At 41.9% G+C, this 22,708-nt stretch overlaps 1 protein-coding gene across 1 annotated transcript in view; it reads left to right on the top strand.

The window, feature by feature from the left end:
* PRKCD (protein kinase C delta) overlaps nucleotides 1-22,331 on the top strand; it is a 40,711-nt gene extending 18,380 nt beyond the window's left edge. Inside the window, exons 5-17 of the mRNA XM_056851773.1 lie at nucleotides 651-682; nucleotides 1,330-1,415; nucleotides 3,020-3,149; nucleotides 3,548-3,648; nucleotides 8,487-8,583; nucleotides 9,295-9,416; nucleotides 10,648-10,821; nucleotides 12,854-12,945; nucleotides 15,191-15,253; nucleotides 18,599-18,737; nucleotides 20,556-20,744; nucleotides 21,348-21,476; nucleotides 22,104-22,331. Of these exons, the coding sequence (XP_056707751.1) occupies nucleotides 651-682; nucleotides 1,330-1,415; nucleotides 3,020-3,149; nucleotides 3,548-3,648; nucleotides 8,487-8,583; nucleotides 9,295-9,416; nucleotides 10,648-10,821; nucleotides 12,854-12,945; nucleotides 15,191-15,253; nucleotides 18,599-18,737; nucleotides 20,556-20,744; nucleotides 21,348-21,476; nucleotides 22,104-22,262 (1,513 nt within the window). The 3' untranslated portion in view covers nucleotides 22,263-22,331. The remainder of the gene's footprint in view (nucleotides 1-650; nucleotides 683-1,329; nucleotides 1,416-3,019; nucleotides 3,150-3,547; nucleotides 3,649-8,486; nucleotides 8,584-9,294; nucleotides 9,417-10,647; nucleotides 10,822-12,853; nucleotides 12,946-15,190; nucleotides 15,254-18,598; nucleotides 18,738-20,555; nucleotides 20,745-21,347; nucleotides 21,477-22,103) is intronic.
* The last annotated feature ends 377 nt before the right edge of the window (nucleotides 22,332-22,708 follow it).

Genomic DNA, 22,708 nt, shown 5'->3' with positions numbered 1-22,708 from the left:
CATCAGCTTCACTTCTTATCTGGAATCAGCTGCAGTTTGTTCTCTATCATCTACTGGCTATGGTCTCCAAACTTTGAGATTACCACTCCTTTTTGGCTTGTATCTAATGATGCATCATGAAAAGTATACAGAATTTTCCAGTATTCCACTCTACTTCTGTAGCCCTTTCCAGATCCTTGAAAGATCATTCATGGGGTCATGGGACCAAGTGGAAGATTAGCTATGTGGGTTGGGGTAGTGTAGTGGGAAAGTGGAAAGGGTGTGTAATCTCCCTCTTCCTATCTTGCATTGGTGCAGTACAGTTGACAGTAGAAGGAAAAGATAGTGATTTCACTCTTTCCTTCTGCTTACTGCAGCCCTCTCCCAGTCTGCCCACCAGTTCCTCCATGCAGACCTCATAACCCCAGGAATGATCTTTCCATGTCAGAAGGAATGCAAAGGGGGAGAGAAACACTGGAAAAATCAGTGTTCTGTAGGTGCCTATTGATGTCAACCAAAATGGTTAGAGCTGGTGGAAGATACAAATACTATATTGGGATTATAAATGCTTTGTAAATAAGATCCTTGGCTGATTAATTGGTTTCTCCTTGAATTCTGAATATCTTGTTTTATGTTCTGTTTGTGACCTTTTCCACTTACCTATCTTACAGGGGTCTCAACAAGCAGGGATACAAATGTAGACGTAAGTTGATTCTATCACCTTTTATTCTTGGACGGTAATATCTATGAGCAACTTTAGCTGATGTGCTCTAAACCACATCATTAGAGCAGCAACTAATAAGAGTTTACAGGGTAAGTTATAGGTCAGGGGTGTCAAACATCAGGCCCAAAGGCCGGATCCAGCCCCTTGAGAGCTGTTATCTGGCCCACAAGCCAGCCGAGGCAGCCACCTACCCCACTCTTGATCTGGGCTAACGAGGCATGGCCCGGCCCGACCAAGTGACATTTATGTCATATCCAGCCCTTGTAACAATTGAGTTCGACACCCCTGTTATAGGTGTTATTTTTTACCTAAGAATTTATTGATCTGTTACACAGAACCAGTGGTCTTATGACACTTAAAATTAACATATATTGTGATATGTATCCGAGTTTAAGGTTACTCTAATTATAGTAAAAGGTTTTAAGGCACTCATATCTTTGAAATAAGCAAAAACAATACACATTTGTAATGAAAATGAGAAAAAAGTTGTATTTGAAATTGCAATATCCACTTAAAAGTGGGGACTGTTTTCAATTTTCTGATAACAAAATGTGTTTGATATCTTTCACCCTTCCAAATAAACCTTAAGTGCTGTATTGTTGTTTCTTTCTGTTGTTCTTCTGCAGAATGCAATGCTGCTATTCACAAAAAATGCATTGATAAAATTATTGGGAGGTGTACTGGTACTGCAGCAAACAGCAGAGATACAATGGTAAGTGGCCCAAAGTTTTATATATTTGTATGTCAAAAATCCAAACCCAGTTTAAATTTAAAAATCCTCTCCAGTTGAGAGCAAGTGTGTTGGACTAGGATCTGGCAGACTCCTGTTCAAATTCCCATTCTGCCATGAAGCCTCCTGGGTGACTTTAGACCAGTTATTCTATTTCAGCCTAATTTAATTTATAACATTGTTCTAAGGACAAAATGGAGAAGGAGAGAAAAATATACACCTTGTATTTCTAGGAGGAAGAGCAGGATAAAAATGTACTGAATAAGACAAAACCAAATAATGTTCACATATAAATAATAATATTATTTCTAAGAATCCAGGTATTTTGGATCATCTTTATTTTTTATTTATGTTGTATGAAAGGACCAAGGGGCAAGAAGACAGGGATTGGTAGCATGTTGCATGAGTTTTGAGTTTCTTGTCAAAACCCAAATGCTGGTTGAGGGAGAATTTTGCATCAAATATCTTTTATCGAACAACTTTTTAATCTAAATTATACAGTTTCTTAAGTGCATAGAGAGTTGTATAAAAGCTGTTTTTGTTTTTTTAAGGCTCTATGGAGTGGCACGCTTCCTATTTCTTGTGAAAGCTCAGGAAGCTTCAGAGCAAGGAAACTATGCAATCCAGATACATTCCTGTCCTGACAGAGCTAAATGAATCCAGCATAGATCTGCTTCCTGACCTGCCTACATTCACATGTAGTGGGGAAAGGTTTAGTAAGAATTTCAGGGATTGTTCAGGTTTTTTGCTCCAAAGGCTAAGGAGCTGCGCAGCACATAACAAGGGCCTAGAAGATGGGGAGAAGGAGATGAGATGGGGACAGGCTGTCTGACAGACTGTTTTCAACAATTGTTGGATAATAATTCTTCTTTTGTTAAGGCTCCATGTGGTGAACAACACTCCTTCCCAATTGATCCTTAACATTTTATACATTGCCTCTGCTCGAGTTTGATAACAGCCATAGTAGATTGTAAAATGATTGATCTCTAGTTGTTTGAACCTTTTAAAAAATGTTATATCTGCAGATTTGAATTCTTATCTGGTTTATTCTGAGATTTAGTTTTAAAATAAAATTGTAACCCACCTTTCAAGGAGAAACGCAGGCTAACAATGCCTCAAATAAACTAAGGTTTGCGTGATTACTTCAACAAAGAAGCAAAAAAAAATGCAGCTAACTATGGAAACTTTGTTCTTGTAGTGGCTCTCTGTACTTTGCATTTCTTGGAGTTTTAAAAGACCTTTCTTATATAATAATAAATAAATTTTATTTGCGGCAGGTATGCCAGATAAAACAGATAAAACAGAAACTGACACCTTTCTTATATAGGAATGGTTTTCGTTGGGGAGGGGGTTAAGTGATTCAAGGCTGTATGTTTTTCTTAAATTGTTGCTTGCCACAAGCCTATAGGCCAGATATTTAACCAAAGAAAGGATAGCTTTCAGATCTTCCCTTTATAAATGCATTATTTTGAGTTTATGGCTTATCACATGAACAACTATAATTTTGCACTGGCTAATATATGAGAGAGAGAGAGAGAGATGCCAGATATTTGTGTTCCTTTTTTGTAATGTAAATATGCCTTCAGTTTCAGAAGGAGCGCTTCCACATTGATATGCCGCACAGATTCAAAGTCTATAACTACATGAGTCCAACGTTTTGTGACCACTGTGGTAGTCTTCTCTGGGGACTGGTTAAACAAGGATTAAAGTGTGAAGGTAGGGTCTCTTTTCTTTTGATCATTGTAGCCCATGGATCAAAATCAGTGCTAGGGCATGTTTCCAGGTGACAGCATGACCTCTGCATTGTGAATTTGTAGGTCAGAGTGAGGGATGTTATGCCTAACCCTTTCACACACACTTTTTGGTTTAAGAATTGTACCTTATACCCTCGGCAGTGTGCACAGAAATGCAGCTTCCAGACTTAGTACTGTTCTAGCTTGTTACTGTAGTGGTGTGGGTTTTTCCCCTCTCTTTTTAGTGGTGAGAGTTAAGAAGTAAACTTTGTGTTTGAGTTCAGTTAAATGACTCACAGGGAAAATCACATGCATTTGAACAGTTTGTTAATGCTGAATTTAATAGATTAATTGATTGTTATTATTATTTTATTTCTTTAGAATGTGGAATGAATGTACATCACAAATGTCAAAAGAAAGTGGCAAATCTGTGTGGTATCAATCAGAAACTATTGGCAGAAGCTTTAAATCAAGTCAGTCAGGTATGCTTCATTAGCATTCTTCATAGATTACCTTTCTTCCATGAATATTTTAGAATACCATCTGTCAATGAATACAGATGACCATTACTGTGTGGTAACTTAAGGAATGGTAAGCTGGTCACCTATATTAACCTACTAAGCTGTTGGAGGGGTAGAACCTTACCTCTCCCCTGCTTTGCTGGATTTTGGTTGAAGCAGAGGATTGTGGGAGGATTTTGTTTACCATATGGCAAGGTAATGTACGCAACCAGGTTATTAAATGGACACATGCATACTGTAGTTAAGTCACCACTTTTTTCACCCTATACAGAGATATATCTATTCCCATGATATATTTGTATATCGGGCTAGAGAGGTAACAGGAATGAGCATGCTGGGTTCATTTTCAGTCTTCGCTGCAGCCCCACATTTGGGACTGCGCCTGCGCGCAGGCCTGCCACCGGAAACTTTTCATAGCCTCTTCCGAAAGCAGCGTTTCAGTTTCAGTTTCAGTCACCTTTATTGGCATGATGATCAGCAGCAACCAACTCAAAAATTCTGACTAGGCCTGCAGGCCAGCCAAGAAAGCTTTCAATTTCTTGACAGACTGGCCAAATTTTGTGCTTGTTGGAGCTCCATCTGCACGGACAGCTGGGTACTGAGAGCTGTCATGGAGGGGTACTATTTAGAGTTTAAATTTCCCCCCAGTTGTTCACATCCTACGTCTACTAGAGACAACCCCTTTCCCGAGTTTGGCCCGCAACTGCAGGAGCTACTGCAGAAGGGCGATGTTCAAAGGGTTTCGCAAGATCACAAGGTTGGAAGAGACCACAAGGGCTATCCAGTCCAACACCCTGCCATGCAGCATCCCACAATCAAAGTGCTCCCGACAGATGGCCCTCCAGCCTCTGCTTAATTACCTCCAAGATGGGGATTCCACCACCCTCCGTATGGGATGCAGTATGTTCCCTTACCTTGACGATTGGCTTCTCACGGCAGACACCCCAATCGCCCTATCCAGACAGATAGAATTGGTGTTAACAATCTGCATTAACCTAGGTCTTGTGGTAAACTGGATAAAATCCAAGTTGGTCCCTGCTCAAAGAATCCAATTTGTAGGAGTTGTCTTAGACTCTACTCTTAACAAAGCCTTCCTTCTCCAGAATGGAGTAATGGCTATAAAACATCTGGCAGGAGTGTCCCAGAGGGGCAGACACCAGCTGGTGGTATTGATTCAGAGATTGTTGGGCTTGAGAGCCTCTACCACGGCCATCACTCCCCAGGTCAGACTCCACATGAGAGTACTGCAGAACTGGTTTTTACATACTTTCAATCAGTTCCGTCACTCACAATCCCATAGGTCATTTATCCCTAGGACAGTTCTTAGGTCTCTGGATTGGTGGTTATCAGCGTCCAACCTTCCAACTGGTTCCCCTTTGGTTACTAGAACCCTGACTTTTTTCCTCACCACGGATGCCTCCCTACAAGGCTGGGGCAGTCACTGTGAGGGATCCTCCATACAGGGTTGCTGGGAAGGATCGTAGGGGGCTTGAACTGTGTGCAGTGTGTTATTCACTTACCTCCTTCGCAGATATTCTCAGGGGCTCGAGAACATTGGTGCAATCGGTCAATATATCTGTGGTCTATTACGTCAACCATCAGGGGGGTACAGGTTCGATTCCCCTGTGCAGAGAAGCTCAGAGAGTATGACAAGTGGCCTTGGAAAATGACATTTCAGTAAGAGCCATCCATATAGCAGGCATTCACAACACCTGGGCAGACAGTATCAGCTGAGAGTTCCTCACAAACCATGAGTGGGAGCTCCAGGACAAGTTCCTGTTTTCCATTGTTCAGTTATGGGCTTCCCACAAGTCGATCTTTTTGTCTCCCGCAACAACAGGAAGGCGGAGATGTTCTGTTGCCTAGTGAGTCACGACCCGGAGTCACTAGGGGCCGCCTTCCAGATACAACGGTCAGGCACCTTCTTCTATGCATTCCCACCCTTCACCCTCCCGTCAAGGGTCATAGGGAAGATCAGGGCGGATCACACATCTTGTATTCTGATTGCCCCCTTCTGGCTCCGCCAGATTTGGTTCTCAGAGCTGCTCCGCCTGGCAGACCACAACTTCAGGGAACTTCCCAGGGCCCCAGACCTATTACGCTGGGACACTCTCATGCATCATGATATAGATCGCCTACACCTAACAGCTTGGAGGGTGGAACCCAGGGCATAAGTTTGTCCCAACCAGTCAGAGTGATTCTTTTACAAGCCAGAACGCCGGCTACTAAATACTTGTATGACTTGAGATGGGAAAGGTTTGAACGCTGGGGTGGCTCTAACAACTTCTCAGCATTTAACTGCCCGTTACCACTGATTCTAGATTACCTACTAGACTTAACCAGACAGGGTCTGGCAGTCTCATCTGTCAAGGTACACCTGGCTGCCATCTCAGCCTGCCATGACAAGATTGAGGGATACACAGTCTTCACACACCCATTAGCTAAGCGTTTCATCAACACTTTTCCTCCTGTACCGAAGATTATTCCCCAGTGGTCCCTATCATTGGTGCTAGCAAGACTTATGCTCTCCCCCTTTGAACCCTTTGCTACTTCTCCAGTCAATCTGCTATCAGCTAAGGTAGCCTTCTTGATATCAGTGACATCCACTAGGAGAGTGGGAGAACTAGCTGCCCTCAGGATTGATAAGCCTTTCTTAAAGATCTTTAACGAATGGGTGGTCTTACATTCCAGCCCACTATTCAAACCCAAGGTAATTTCCAGTTTTCACCTAACTCAAGAGATTGTGTTACCTGTCTTCTTCCCAAACCCGTCTTCAGAAGCAAAGAAAGTGCTATACACCTTAGATGTGAGAAGGGCTATCTTATACTATATAGACAGGACAAAGTACTTTAGAAAATCCAAGAGCCTGTTTATTTGTCACCAAGGCCTCAAGAAAGGGGAAAGCAGTTTAGGCCCAGTCCATTGCAAGATGGGTGGCCTCTGCTATCAGGTCTGCTTACAAATCAGCAGACACTCCATGTCCTTTAGACAGGGCGCAGGGATCGTCAGCAGCTTTTTACAGGAAGGTCCCTCTGGCCGACATCTGCAAGGCTGTGACTTGGGCGAGTGAGGAGGTGTTTGTGAGACACTACGCCATTGACCTGCAAGCAAGAAGTGATGCAGAAGTTGGCAAATTGGTCCTTCAAACTCTATTCCAATAGACCGACACCCACCTCCTGGTGTAAATAGCTCGCTAAAATCCCAAATATGGGATTGCACCGAAGACTGAAAATGAAAACAGAGTTGCACTTACCTGTAACTGCTGTTCATTGAAGTCTTCTGTGCAGACACACATTCCCTCCCATCCTACCCCGCTGTCGACCTAAAAATAAAAATAATTATAATAAAATAAATAATAATAAATAAAATACAAACAATAATAATAATAATTGAAAGAAAGAAAACTACACCTACATGGGTCGGCGGCGAGCATGGAACTGAGGAGGGAGGGGATTCCCCGCCCAGGAAGCACTCTGGCCCTGCCTGCTCCAAGGGGAGGGGCATCCCCAGTCTAGGCCTGAGGCTATGGAAAGTTTCTGGTGGCAGGCCTGCGTGCAGGCGCAGTCCCAAATGTGTGTCTGCACAGAAGACTTCAATGAACAGCAGTTACAGGTAAGTGCAACACTGTTTTCTCCCTTCTGTGTCCATTCACGCAAATGTAGACAGGCAGCTACACAGATACAAGTTGTATGTACATTGGCGCTTTCAGAGTCCTAGGCTGTGCACATATTTGAATTATTTCATGCAGGAGGGACAGGAATAGCACTTTATTCCGGTTTCCTCTCTATACGTGTCCGTCTTGTACACAGGTATGTCATCTGCTAGGATTGGATTTCACTACATTAATTAATAATATTCTTACTATTTTACTGAATATGATTTGCTTATTTACACTAACTGAAAATGGCCTTTGTAATAAATTGAGGTAAAGTGGCATTTGACTAGGAAGAAAAAAACAAGATCCTTTTTAGCATTAAATTGTTACATATATTTATTGACACCTAAAACCTAAGATGCATACTGCAGAAGGTCACCACTTGATCATTTGCAATGTAATTAACCCAGATTTTCAAATGCATAAGTATTTCCATTACCATGAGCCATGAAAGGCAGGGCATAAACAACAACAATAATAATTTCAGTCCAAAGTCTTTTTCTTTCCTGTTAGAAAGAGGGACAATGTTCACTGATTACTCCTCCCACGTAGACCCATACTTTGCCACACTATTCCTGAGGATAAAAATCACCATACCTTTTGCTTATGGAAAATGACTTTGGAACCAGCACAATCATTTTAGAAATTGCAGATTTATTAGAATAAAAGAAGCAGCAAGTCATGTTGGTTGAGGAGAAAAGCTGAAAAAAGTACAGATGATATGGAAGAAGCTTTCATTGTCTGTGGTGATGGCTTCAAACTCTTCACAAACCAGAATTCATACACAGTAGTTGGTTAACCAAGAATTCATAATGTGACAAACATATCTATAAACCTCAGGTGCAGTGTTTAGAATCAGTTGTCATTTGTGCACATGGAGATAATTTCAATAAAGAAAAAAAACAATCGTAATATAACGTGTGTATCTGTGGCACAAATGCATTTCACACCAAAAGTTCATGGGAACTGGCCTGTGTGTGTGTGTGTGCGCGCTTGTATCTTTACAGTTGGTAGAAAATCATTCTGTGCAGTTCTTGCAATAAAATAACATTATAACAAATACAATAATGCATTAATAATTAAAACTTCATTGTTTTTCAACGGAATTAAAGAATGATGTTATGTATATGTCATTTCTGTTCAGAAATCTTCCAGGAAATCTGAATCTGGGTCAGTAGAAAGTGTGGGTATTTACCAGGATTTCGATAAGAAACCTAAAGCGCTAGGTGGAGATATGCCAGGTGAGAGATAAAATCTTACTACATTTTTTGTTGTGAATAGATAAATCTGTTAGCATGAGCATGCTAGCTTACCACTACAGTATAAATAATATTTTGTCATGTTTTAAACATGACCAAAAAAACCCCAATTCTAATTATACACAACACTTTCTACACTAAGGGACCAGTTCAGTATAACGCCCCCCCACACACACCCTTTTCTATGTTCCTAGTGTATAATTTGGTGTCTACACACTAGCCAAATGTTTATATGCAATCATTCCCCTAGATTGAGGGCGCCTCACTGAGATTTTCTGCCAGGATGTATTCAGTCCAAATATGTCTTCATTCATGGGAGGAAGGTCGTTTTCTCATGCCTTAGAATCTGCTTCCTCCCTTGAGCATCACATCTCCACACTGTTGTTATCTTGGGAGGCCTGCCCTGCAGAATGAAGCTCATAAGCCATACACAAAAATGTAACAACTTCTCAAAACTTTTATTAACACAAGTATTTGTTTCAGAACCCAATGATGACCATTGTTAGCCTAAGCTAGCTTTTTATGACCACTTAAACCTTTCCCCATCATTTTAATAACTTCATGCACATGCATACAAACTCATGGTTCACTGCATTTTTGGTTATATCTCGGTACTTAAAAGTATATTAAGCATTGAAATAGTGGTGGGGAGCCTTCTATTCCTACTTAAAAACTATAATTTTGCTTCTGCAGATTATAATGAATATGATAAGCTCTGGGAGGGGAGATCATTGTCACGACCATCCAGTAGGAGAAAATTCAACATAGAGAGTTTTATTTTCCACAAAGTTCTTGGGAAAGGAAGCTTCGGAAAGGTAGGTAACACCCAGGGCTTAGCTTTTCATGTTTGATAATCTAATTGCTGCAATAGGAGAAAGGCCAAAACAGCCACGTAATTCTTCAAGATGCTACAAGCTAAGGAAAAAGTCTGATTGAGGGCAGGCTGAGAGTAATGGTAGCAGCAGCCAGGGACTCCATAGTGGAAAGATACCCTCAATGGCAGTATCAGTAGAGGTCCTTCTGCACAAGGAGAAGGAGGTATCTCTTCCTCTATCTAGTGGGATTCATCCTGATAGTTCATAGCCAGTTTGCCTACATGGAGAAGGGGAATAAGATACCGTATTTTTCGCTCCATAGGACGCACCGCTTCATAAGACGCACCTAGTTTTTAGAGGAGGAAAACAAGAAAAAATCTTGTTTTCCTCCTCTAAAAACTTGTCTTATGGAGCGAATGCCGGCTGGGCACGTGTGCGTCGGGACGGCGTGAGCCGGCGTTTTCCACCCCGACGGCCAGCTGGGAGGCGGGCGGGCCGCACAGAGCCGGCTCGCGTCCTTCCAGCGCACCCAGCCAGCTCTGTGCGCCCCACCCGCCTGCCAGCTGGCCGTCAGGGCGGGGAAAGCCGGCTCGCACTGGAACAACGCGAGCCGGCTCTGTGCGCCCCGCCCACCTGCCAGCTGGGAGGCGGGGCGGGGAAAGCCGACTCATGCTGGAACGACGCGAGCCGGCTTTCCCCGCCCCAACGGCCAGCTGAGAGGCAGGCGGGGCGCACAGAACCAGCTGGGCGCGCTGGAACGGGGCGCACAGAGCTGGCTCGCGTCATTCCAGCGCGCCCAGCCGGCTCTGTGCACACATTCGCTTTATAAGAAGCACAGACATTTCCCCTCACTTTTGAGGAGGAAAAAAGTGCGTCTTATGGAGCGAAAAATACGGTAGGTCCGTACAGGGAAAGGAAGAATCTTTCTTCTCCTAGAGTTGGTTCTTTTCACAGATGCCATTAGCTCTGTGGAGAAAATCAAGTTAAATGGAAACACAGATAACGCACATACATAGTTCCCTTATCATCTGTTGATATGTTTGCATTCCTGTGAGGACTTGAGGTGACAACACCACACCAGAAGTCTAGTGTGTCCAAGCCAGTAACTACTGTTCACATACATTATAAACATTTTTCCTTACAGATAAAACTATTAACTTAACAGAAGGCCCGGAGAAGAGGCATTAATCACCTAGAAAATCCCCAATTCAGCATTTGCTATGTTTTACAGGTGCTGCTTGCCGAATTGAAAGGAAAGAATGAATTTTTTGCTATAAAAGCTTTGAAGAAGGACGTGGTACTTATTGACGATGACGTGGAATGCACCATGGTAGAAAAGCGGGTCTTAGCACTTGCATGGGATAATCCATTTCTTACCCACCTCTACTGTACTTTTCAGGCTAAGGTATAATGTGGTCAATTTTACTTTTGTTGTAACTGGCAGAGTAAAACAGATTGGTAACTTATTTCAGGACAAGCAACATTGCTTCAGTGCACCTGAGGTATTCAGTTGCAGTTCTGCCTTATTTTGGCAACACAATCAGCAGTGGGTAGCAGAAATAATCCCTCTAGCTACTGGTATTTATTGTGTGTTGTAAAAGAACCTTGTATCTCCAGTTGAGAAAGCCAGTATCCTGATAGTACTTGTATGATTAAAAATGGGAATGTGGAGGCCAAGTGTATTTTTAAGACCTTGGTGTACTTGAGGAATGATGTATATCTGCATGTTCTATGGAGAAATTAACAAATATTTTCTATTTTAAAAGTATCGTGCTGCGGTTGGTTGTTGATTTGAATAGGAACTTCATTCAGCATCCACAGATAAACAGATTGCTTGAGCATATTATCATTCAGAATGATTAAAGACAGATCTATGCTAAAGCTGTTTGCGTTCTGAGGTGATGCATCTTCTGAGCTGCACATCAGCATCCCAATGAAAAGCCACAATATGAAAATAAAACTCATACTGAAAAAAATAAGCCCAGCAGTGCTCCCATTGCTAATATCTATCTGTAGCGCTTTATCCAAAACCCTTAGAGCTGTGGTACAGATCTTGAACCACTGCCTGGGTGCTGTGTGAAATGGCTAAGAGTGAACACATTGAGCCTGAATCTGTACAAGATTAAAGTAATGTTAGCTGGAACGCTGCTGCCTCCAAGAACATTGTAGTTCCCACTACAAGAACATTGTAGTTTGATGGAGTCAGCTGACCCTTACTGACTCTGTTAAGTTAATGCAGCTGCAAAAAAAAGGCTTTCTTCCCACTTCATCAAGTCTGGGAGATGGCCCCCTACCTTGATTCAGCTGATGTAGCTACCTCGATCTATTGCCATGGTAACATCACGTTTAGACTACAGCAATGCACTCTGCATAGGTCTGCCGTTGAAGTTCTTGGAGACTCCACTTGGTACAGAATGCTGCAGCATTATTATCAGGAGCTAGGTAGCGCATGCACACTACAACGTTCAATTCAAGGTACTGACTACCACATACAAAGCCCTGCATGGCCTTGGACCCTCATATCTGCAGGACCCCCTCTTCTCCTTTGTTCCTTCATGACAGCTTCAATTATCTGTTCAAGGCTGTCTGTGGGTGCCTCTCTGCAAATGGGCAAGATCAGCCTGCACACATGTTTTAATAGTTGTGGCCCACACCTTATAGAATGGCCTACCTGAAGAGCTCAGGAATGTTTGGGGAGGGGCTGTAGCTCAGTTTGTAGAGCATCTGCTTGGCATTTAGAAGGTCCCAGGTTCAATCCCCGGCATCTCCAGTTAAAGGGACTAGGCAAGTAGGTGACATGAAAGAACTCTACCTGAGACCCTGGAGAGCCGCTGCCGGTCTGAGTAGACAATACTGACTTTGATGGACCAAGGGTCTGGTTCAGTATAAGGCAGCTTTGTGTGTTTGTGTGACATTTCTGTGACTCTGCAAACTGTGTAAAATGGAGTTCAAAGGGCTTCTCTGTTCAGGAAGGCACTTTATAAAGGGAAAGGCTAAGCTTTATAAAGGGAAAGGATCTGAGGACTATACCACTGTATTTAGGACATACTTGTGTGCCCTGTTGGCAATGCATTGTTTTCTACTGATGTAATACCATTTGTATGTATTATATGTTCACTCTGTATCTTGTCTAATATGCTATATTCATTCAGATTTATGTAATCCTAATTCTTGTACCTTGCTTAATAGATGTCCCCTCATATTGATGGTATCAATTTATGCTGTGTAATCCACTTTGAGTCTCAGTGAGAAAGGTGGATTATAAATATAGTAAATAAATGCATCTATGAAGATCTTCTGTTACTGCTTGTGAAATTTTCTAGCCAGAGGCTTCCACAAATATGTGTGAGAGGGCTCACATGAATCAGAATGTATGCCTCCTGTGGACATAGTTACATTGGTGGGTTAATGTTCTATTTTCTTCTGTTTGTAAATAGGAACATCTGTTCTTTGTTATGGAATTCCTTAATGGTGGAGATCTAATGTTCCATATACAGGACAAAGGCCGTTTTGATCTCTACAGAGCTACGTAAGTGTTTATTTTTTTTAAAATGGGAGAGGGTTGCCCAGATCTTAGACTTGTTTTGCTGGGCTAAGCACTAAACTTTATTTACTTACCCCTCTCCTCCCCTGGGTCACAGAGCTTGGGGTGGTTCACAACAATTTAATAAACTGTGCAACACTATAAATCAGGGGTCCCCAACCTTTTTGAGCCTGCGGGCACACTTGGAATTCTGACATGGCATGGTGGGCACAGGAACAAAATGGCTGCCCCAAAATGGCTGCCACAAGAGGCCGAGCCAGCCACAGAATAATTGCCACAGCTTAACTTCAGTAGCACAGTACACATCCTTGTGCTATGGTGGCAGCTCCTGTCAAAGCAACATTTTTAAAAATCTGCACAGCAAATCAAATCTCCAATAGTCAGTCAGAAACCTTGCTGGGCAAAAGCCCCCCTTGGCCCCACCCACCTCCTAAAAACACTTGGAGGGCTCCAGAAAAGGTGATTTTGAAGTGTCACATTACTGCAAAAAGACTATTGGAGGTGTTGGGCTCTCTGCTCTTATGGGGAAATTTCAAATCAGACAGGAGATGGGAGGAACCAATCTGTAGGGAGAAAGGTAATATATGATGGGAAATGAAGACTGGGTGAGAACTAAAGCGAACTGAACATGGCAGTGGGTATATCCTGTTTCCCATTAGGTTGGACTGGCTGTGTGCAACATGTAATAATTAAGGGGAAATAAAGGTTGTAATTGTTTCTGAAAAAAGAGCTGCTAGGTCATCAGTTGGGTTCATGTCTAAACAGAGCCTTCATCAAAGTGCTTTTGTCCTGTTCCAGGTTTTATGTAGTAGAATACATATTTCTTAAAGTGCGCAGCTCAAAGCAGGGCTTTCATAAGCAGAAAACCATGGTTTCTGACAGTTTGATTTATATGCAATGAGCCAGGAGAAGAACAAAGCGCTTAATTTACAATTAGATTGGATTTGCTGTCCTAAAGCAGAATTTGAGCACCATTCTTAGGTATATCATTCAGGACTCCTCTTTTGCCAGTATAAATTCCCTACTCTAAATATAATTCAGCATAAATGTAACAGTATTTTTGACAAATATTGTCCCCCAGAAAAGTAATATCTGAGGTACTTTGACAGGCAATGGAGAACCTATTCATATAAAAGCCCCAACTGCCAGTGACACATTCAGTATAACAAAAAGGCAACTCTACCAATTCACGAACGGATAAATTAGGCTTAAAAACATCTAGTTAAATAAAGGAAGCATTTCTGCTTAAGATTTCAAGTTCTGGCAAGTTCATGAAGAAATTATTATTTTAAGGTTTTTAAATACAGGCAATTATTAAGTAAGCACGCCAGAATGCAGGTTTCATTATGTATATGTAGAAACGCTTGATTTGAACAGAATACAGTCTATATGTGAATAAGGGCCTGTACAGAAAGTTAAGTTGGATCCATTGATCTTCTGTCATGGATCTTTCCTGCATTTCTTTCCCCCAGCAGTCCTTTCCTACCCTGGGTCCCTCATGGACATACAAATCATATAGAAGTTTACTTAGAAATAGCTCCCACTCCCACTAAATATGTATAGGATTGCAGCCTTGAATTCCAGGCACACTTCCCATGAGGCCAGGGCACGTGATTTATCCAGCATGATACAGGAGTATGCATGATCTGTGTATTCCTGCAGTTTAGAGGACAAGGTTACCTAGTTCAGAACTTCTGTCTTCAAAGTGAGGGCACTTTCTCTTCTGCCGAATTTCTGACTGGTATAGTAAATCTGAGCCGGAGAAGAATCCCCACATTTGTCTTCTGCCCAAGCCCAATTAACTGTCCCTGTTGATGTCGAGTGAGTGGGAGGCAGTCAAGGGCAGGGGAAATTCTTACAGCCTCCTGGCATTCTGTTCTGTCCTTCTGCTCTTCTCCCCCCCCCCACTCCCCCAGTGGCTTGAGTGGGCAGAATTGTTTCTTCTGGAGGGGTCATGAGCTTCTCAAGGCTGAAGGAGCAAGATTGAATAGAAGGATTTTCAGTCCTCTTTGTGACAGATCAGAAGAATTGTGGGCCAGGTTGGGTTAGGGGTATCATTAAACCTCAATCTGTTGCCCAGGGTGTCAGACTGGCTTGCATGTAATTAATGGTTACAAGAGAAATGAGCATTATGGAAGTGACTGAAGAAAAGAACAATACACTGTCATTTATAGGCTTAATGCAAATTAGGGTTTCATTATTATTTTGAAGTGTTTTTGCCCTCTTCCAGGTTTTATGGAGCTGAAATACTGTGTGGTTTACAGTTTCTTCACAGCAAAGGCATTATTTATAGGTGAGTACTGACTGATCATGGCAAGAGTCTTGTAAAACATCGCAACAGTTATGTCTCGGTGATGAATTAGTGGATTCTGCAATTAACCTACAAGTAAAGTGTTTTACAAGGAACTGTTCCCTATTAAAATTTTGAGTTTATTCCAAAGGTGTTGAAAAGAGGCAATTCAAGCAAGCGCTTCAGACCAAATCTATAATTGTTTTCTCATGTTTTTCTCCTTGGCAACAAGAAGAATGAAATGTTATTTACATTACACAGAAGGATCATTGTTTCACACTAGGAAAGGCTGGGTGTTCAGCACCAAGACTGAGATGCTCTGTCTTCATTACAGTGGCGGGGAAGGTTAATAGTATTGGGCCAGGATTGACCTGTTGTTCAAAGTACTCAGACTACAGTTCTTTGGGATCAGTAGAAAATTATGGGAAGTTAAAAATTATGCTAGTTAAAAAGAATCCAGCATGTATTAGCTTTGGATATTGATCATCTTCTGCTCTGAGAAAGCTGGTCAAGTTGAGATACTCTGAATGAAACTTTTGTTTTATAATTTGGAATCTTGATAACTATACAGTTAGTATTCCTGTACCTTTTATATTGATGCAGACTTATTAATGTACTGTTTTTCAAGGCTTTCTGCAGAATAGTTTTTATCAATTGTTGATTTGCTTCTATGCAGCCACCTAACCTTTTATTAAGCATTTTTACTATTTCTTACAAAAACTCCTAAATGCCCCTCGATGTGTTGCTGGCGTTACTCTTCGTTCCGAGTTTGGCCAAATGTCACTTGAAGCTAGGGCGTGGTTGGCCGCCTTTAAACTACACCTTAAACTGTGCTTTAGCACTGAGGGGTTCCTAGCTTCTCTGAAGCACGACTCTTTTAAATCCTCATGGCAAAAAATCTTAGATGAGAAACTGGCGTTGTTGGGCTTCTCGCAGGATATGTTATCAGATCTTGGGAAAACTGAAGCTTTTGCCAAAATTAAAAAGCGCATTAAAGAGCTCGATTATAACAGCACTACTTTTCGTGCTCGTCGTGTCTGTTCATCCCAGTTCTTCGGAATACCCCCTCCACGTGGTCTGCCTGCCTATACATATTATCTAATAACTCCTCGTCTCTGTAGAGCTTTTTGCTTGGCTAGATTGAATGCTAACCCTTCTATGGTAATGCAGGGCAGAATTCTGAATATACCATACTCAGACAGGATCTGCCCTTGCTCTTCTGGCTCTATTGACTCATTAGCCCGTGCCCTTTTGGAATGCCGCTTTTACGAGGAACTTCGATCGCACTATATTTCCCCCCTTTTAATATACAAATCCAATGCCTCTGTGACTGACATAATGCCTTTTTTACTAAGTGATAGGGACCCCAAGGCTACATTGTCAGTGGCAAGATTTGTTTCAGTCCTTATATCCCTCCAACACTAGATATATGCTGCTCAGGATCAATTGATCAAGGAGCTTCTAAGGGATAAAAAGGAAAGGATTTACTATTATCTATTAAGCCAGCATCTGAAGCTGCAAATAATAGCAGCCCATTCCTGAGCTTTTGGGGGCCGGGGATGCTGTAGCGTCTCCTAAGCTGCTCCACGGCTGCCAAAAGCTTGAAAAAAAGCCTTTTAAAGGCTTTTTTTCTTTGAAAATGGGGCTTTTCGCCCCATTGAGAATAGCAAGGCTGCACCTACTAAAAAGCAAGCGCAACCTCGCTCTTCTCCCCGCCGCCGTACCTGGGCAAAAGGGGACAGGAAGCTTCCTGTCCCCTTTCGCCCCAGGTATGGCAGCGGGGAGAAGAGCAAGGCTGTGCCTACAGGCAGCCCCACCCCCCGGGACACTGGAATGTCCCCCAGAATGCTGGTGTGGACCTTTATGCCGGCAGGATTCTGGCAGAAGGCCCCGTCGGCGTCCCAGGGTGGCGCTGCCATGACAGCACCGGGAGACCAGTGTCTGGGCCTCCCCGATGGCATTGGGTCCACTTACAGCAGTGTAAGTAGCCTGGACACCGGCATGGGCGGGTCCAACATCGGTGCAGCCCCCTTCCTGGTCTCCTGAGGGCTTTCGTCCTCAGAAGTCAGGAATACGCAGTAAGTTTTAAAAAATGTTGTAAGCTTTTGATTCAGTAGTTCCATTTCAGTTATTTAAGAGGAATAGTACTTTTTTCTGTAATCTACAAGTATTAATCCTGTAGGGAAGGCTGCAGGTTGACCTTGGATAGGTTGACCTTGGATAAAGAATAGCATTTCCCCACATTTTTTTCATTATACGAAATAGCACATTACCATCTCTTAGCCATTGTAGCTGCTGTCGGAAGTCAGCTACCAGGAAAGAAAGAATATCATTACTAGTGTTTGAAATAGGAGTGAGCATTTGGCTATTTCTGATATGAAAGAGTGCCATTAAGGTCCTGTGGCACACAGGCAGGATGGTGCTGCTGCAGTCGTCTTGTTTGTGGGCTTCCTAGAGGCATCTGGTTGGCCACTGTGTGAACAGACTGATGGACTTGATGGGCCTTGGTCTTTTCTGTTCAGTTTTGTTTTGGCTGAAACCTTGAGGTTTTAGACAACAGGGTGGGGTGGGGGAGACAGACTATGTGAATCTATCTCTGTGTTAAATACAGGAACATACTATGATCCATCAGTGGAAGTAGCTGATGACTGTTGGTCTTCCCCACTTTCCCCCCTCCCAGCACTACCTTCCAACCCTAGGAAAGTTGATTCATGTCGCAAGACCCACCTGAAGTAATAGCCTTGCAGGTCAGTGAAATACAGTGAGGAGAGGGAAGGATGTAAAATCCCTCCCTTCTCTCTCTCCTACCACGCAGCTTCACTTATGGAAAAGGCACCTACTTAGCCATGAGGGTATTACTCCACATGGTTCTGGTAACCCAAGCAATCAGCTTTCCTGGGGTCAGATGGGACTGTGTTGTTTTGTGGAGGGGAGTTCTGTGATCCTTGCATGGGCAGATCACTGAATGCAACCCATGGTTAATAACCTAACTTTGCAGTTAAAAGACCTTGCTTTCCCCCAAAAATACCCTTTTCACTCAAAGTGAATATTATAAGGCTTATAAGGCTTCTAATTTTTGGTTCAGCTTCAAATGCATTATTTTATTTTCTCCGTGGAGTTCATGTTTTATTTACCCCTACTCCTGTAATGATGGACTCTGCACAGTTTCATCTTTATTGAAAATTAATGAAAAGTGTCCATTTGTTTTTCTGCCAATGTCAGCCTCTTCGAAAGCATCCCATCCCAAAAAACAGCTTAAACATTGATGCAGTTACCTCAGGAATGTGAACTATTTTGGTGCTAGTTTCTGGTCAAATGATATAGTAACATTTTTTTAACTTTTCACAGAGACCTCAAATTAGACAATGTGATGCTTGATAAAGACGGTCATATCAAGATAGCTGATTTTGGGATGTGCAAAGAGAAGGTGTTTGGAGAGAATAAGGCAACAACTTTCTGTGGTACCCCAGACTACATAGCTCCTGAAGTAAGGAATATACACGTGTAATTTACCAGGACATCAAGTACATGATTCATGTATAATTTAAAAATACAATAAATAAAATTAAAAGCTGTTCATTAGCAACAGCTGTTTTGAGATTATTCAGTAAACAACATATCCGCCCCTTATCTATATGCTTCTTTCAGCCAAGAACCTTTCCTTAAATAATTCCAGAGGTACCAATGTTAGTCTGATGCAGCAAAAGTAAGTGGGAATATTGTGACACCTTGAAGACTAAATAAATTGTATCCCGGCATAAGCTTTTGTGGACTAGAGGCCACTTATTTTGTATTTGCACCAGCTTTTTTCATAAGGTTGATGTTAGTCTTTAAGGTGCCACATGGCAAGACCTCTGTTTGTTTTTACCTTTCTTTAAAGGTACTGCATTGATGAAAACAACTTAAGTAACGTGAGGGGTTAAAAAAACCAAAAATAATAGAAGCAGCATCTATACCTTTAAGAAATTAATGACCTCAGTGGCTGTTGCTAGGCCCCCACAACAATATTGCCAGCCTTCAAGCCTTGGTTTCTGTCAGTAAAAAGTAGGGGGACAGGGCTGTTTTGATCTTTGAAGGATTCATAGGGCTAGGCCTGGGAGTAACCACTGGGTGACTTGCTACCACATGACTTGAATGACTCACCCAGAACTGGCTACTTGCTACTGTTCAACATGACCCAGCACACAAAAGACAGTATGCATGGTAGTTAGAGTTTCACACTAAGATCTGGGAGACCCAGGTTCAAATGACCACTCTGCCATTGAAGCTCACTGGGTGACCTTGGGCCAGTTACACATTCTCAGCCTAAACTACCTCACAGGGTTGCTGTGAGGATAAAATGGAGGAGAGGAGAATGATGTGAGGTGGTTTAGGTCCACATTGTGAAGAAAGATATAGTATAAAATCAGTAAATAAATGAGAAATATAGCTGAAGATGGTGGAAAAGATAAAAGGTAGGTTGGTTGGTGGTTTTGGAATAGGGAATGGTGAGGATATGGGGATTACCAGAAAGAGGGGAAGTGGAAGTAGTGTGGGGAGGTGATCATTGGGAAAGTGAGGTGCTCCCTGCAAATCCTTGCAGGTTCCCCACCAAGCAACTAGGCCCAGCCCTGCAGCCAACCCTGTACAACTGGACCATAGTTTTCCTGGGGAGAGGCTGCTAGGGGAGTGAAAGAGGGAAAGCTAAAGAAAGGGGGCAGATAAAGATAGGTTGGCTGATGGGTAGGAAGGAGAGAAGGAAGCAGGAAAAGGGGGTAGGCTGTGGGGGCTTTCATTAATGTGAGATAATGGGGAGTGGGAAGTGAGATGCATCCTACAAGTCCTTGTAGGTCCCCTGCTTGTTGTTTATATTTTTAATATTTACCCATTGCTATATGACCTGCAGAAAACCCTTTATTTTGGAAGCAAAGACTGTCCTCATTGGTAATATAAAATGAATGGACCACTATAGAATGGAAGATGTATCTAATAACTAATTATACAGTATTAATGTGTTAAATAATTTAATGATAGTTCATATTATGTTGGAACTATTTAGTTTTATTATGTTATCACATAAAACACCATTATAATTTGTCATAAATATCAAAGATTAAATGTTTGCTGCTTTGAAATTATGAGAGCACACTGAAGCCTCTATCATATTTACGTCACTAAAATAGCAATTAAACACACAGTTAAATAACATTTGTAATTTACTTTAAAGCGATGGAAAAATCACAGTCCTGATTTGTAAACCCTTTAAGGAGGATGGAAGCTTCCAATTGCAGTTTATAAGTCTTCTCACTTCTCATATTGGCAACAGATCCTGCAAGGGCTGAAGTATACATTTTCTGTGGACTGGTGGTCTTTTGGAGTCTTGCTGTATGAAATGCTTATTGGACAATCTCCTTTCCACGGTGATGATGAAGATGAGTTATTTGAGTCAATCCGAGTAGACACACCTCATTACCCACGGTGGATTACCAAGGAATCTAAAGATATACTAGAGAAGGTACACACTGGCTTAAGCTAATGCATGTTTTCAGTATAGCAGAATGGAAAGATATGCTAAGGAGAATACCTGAATCTACTAATCTGAAAGTGCTATCAAGATACTTGTTGCATTTCAGATGTTATCTCCCAGGAAAAGTGTGAAAGAGTTTTGTGAAATGGAACCAACACAAACTAGCTACAGGATTGAATGCTTTTATCCTTACCAATCTATGTCATATTGTTGTACATAGTTTTGTTGTACATAGTTTTGTGGTAGTAATGCCTCCTTGGTGAGTGAGCCGTGTTGTATGCACACTCTCCCCCAAGTGGTGTCTGCTGCTGCCAGGCTTGGATTCTGGCTTTCTAGGGAATCACTCCACAGGAAGAAGACAGCATGGGAAGCTGTTTCCTGCCACAGAATTCCAAACTTGTACCTAAGCAACAGGGATGATCACAATCTACTAGAGTGGTTGTCTTAGACATTATCATTATCAGCCTTACAGAATACCTCAAGTTCTCACATTCTATCTTTCAGTGGCTACCAAAGTTGCGCTCTTTACCTTAAATGTTGTTATTTGCAGCTACAGTAACTGAATTAGGATGCATATGTTATGTTTTGTAGTTGTTTGAAAGGGACCCAACAAAGCGATTGGGAGTAATTGGAAACATCAGAGATCACTCTTTCTTCAAAACGATTAATTGGCCATTGCTAGAGAGGAAGGAAGTGGATCCACCTTTCAAACCAAAAGTGGTATGTAATTTCTGAATCCCTTACCTTCAGCAGAATGCAGAACTATAAAACATTGTGTCTGTTGTGGATTTTAAGAGCCTTGTAGCTGTTTGCATTGCACTCTCCTTAGGGCAGCTTACACAGAATCTCCTCCTGCTTCCATCCTCACAGCCACCTTGGAAATAGGCTTTAGCAAGAGTGACCAACTTGCACCTATAAGACCAGCCTATAAGATTCATGGCTTAATAGGGATTTGAAACCCATCTGCTCAGTCCTCAGCCAACACTCTAGCCTCACCATCATACAGCTCTGTGATACGTTAGACTTCCTGTATTTAGGCTTTAGGAAGTTGAATGTAGAAGGGCATTTTTCTGTCACTGAGCTTCACTGAATTCACTTCATAGTTCTGATTGAAAAGGACAGAATTCACGAGGAAGTCAACATTATCAGTGATTTTTTTAATTGCTTACCAACAGCTTATATGTAATAACTTTCTCTTTGCTACGTGGTAGGATTAATACAGATGGCCAAGCCCAAATTGGATGGTCTGTGTGAAAGAAATTGGTTGTACCTATGGACTCTTCTGGGCAACAAATTACATTGAATCCACCTAATGTTTTTGTTGTTGCTGTTCTGCTTACCATACAGAAATCACCAAGTGACTACAGCAACTTTGACAGAGAGTTTCTGAGTGAGAAGCCTCGACTATCGCACAGTGACAAAAACTTAATAGACTCCATGGATCAGTCTGCATTTGCTGGCTTCTCTTTCATCAATCCTAAATTTGAACAAATTCTGGAGAAGTAGTTCTTCAAACATAGTTAGAACATTTCGGTACAACTATAAATAGAAGTGCTCCATGTGAACTGTGATCAAAGGATACCATCATCTCTTCGTCTTCATTTTCCGTGATGCTCAATGACATTGTTATACTGCTGATCATGTGGCAGTGGGCAGTAGCTTCATCTTGCATGGGTGCATTTATGTGTCCTTATGAATCATGTGTACTTGATTTTTCTCTCCCAACAGGAAAAATGTAAATTGTGTGTTTGGTTACTTGACTGAAGTAATCTATTGGGGAAAGAAATGTATGTATATGCTGTATATTTTGCTTTAGGGGTGGAAGATAATTGAAGAGTGTATTTTAAATAAAGTGGAACAGCCAGCCAGTTCTTTTATGTCTTCAAAAGAAGTAACTTGAATTTTTATTCAATTTATTCTGGGCCTCAAATATTACTATTTTTAATAAGTGC

Source organism: Euleptes europaea, chromosome 1, assembly GCF_029931775.1.
Source record: "Euleptes europaea isolate rEulEur1 chromosome 1, rEulEur1.hap1, whole genome shotgun sequence".
Classification (NCBI taxonomy): Eukaryota; Metazoa; Chordata; class Lepidosauria; order Squamata; family Sphaerodactylidae; genus Euleptes; species Euleptes europaea.
This window is presented reverse-complemented; position numbering and strand designations above follow the sequence as displayed.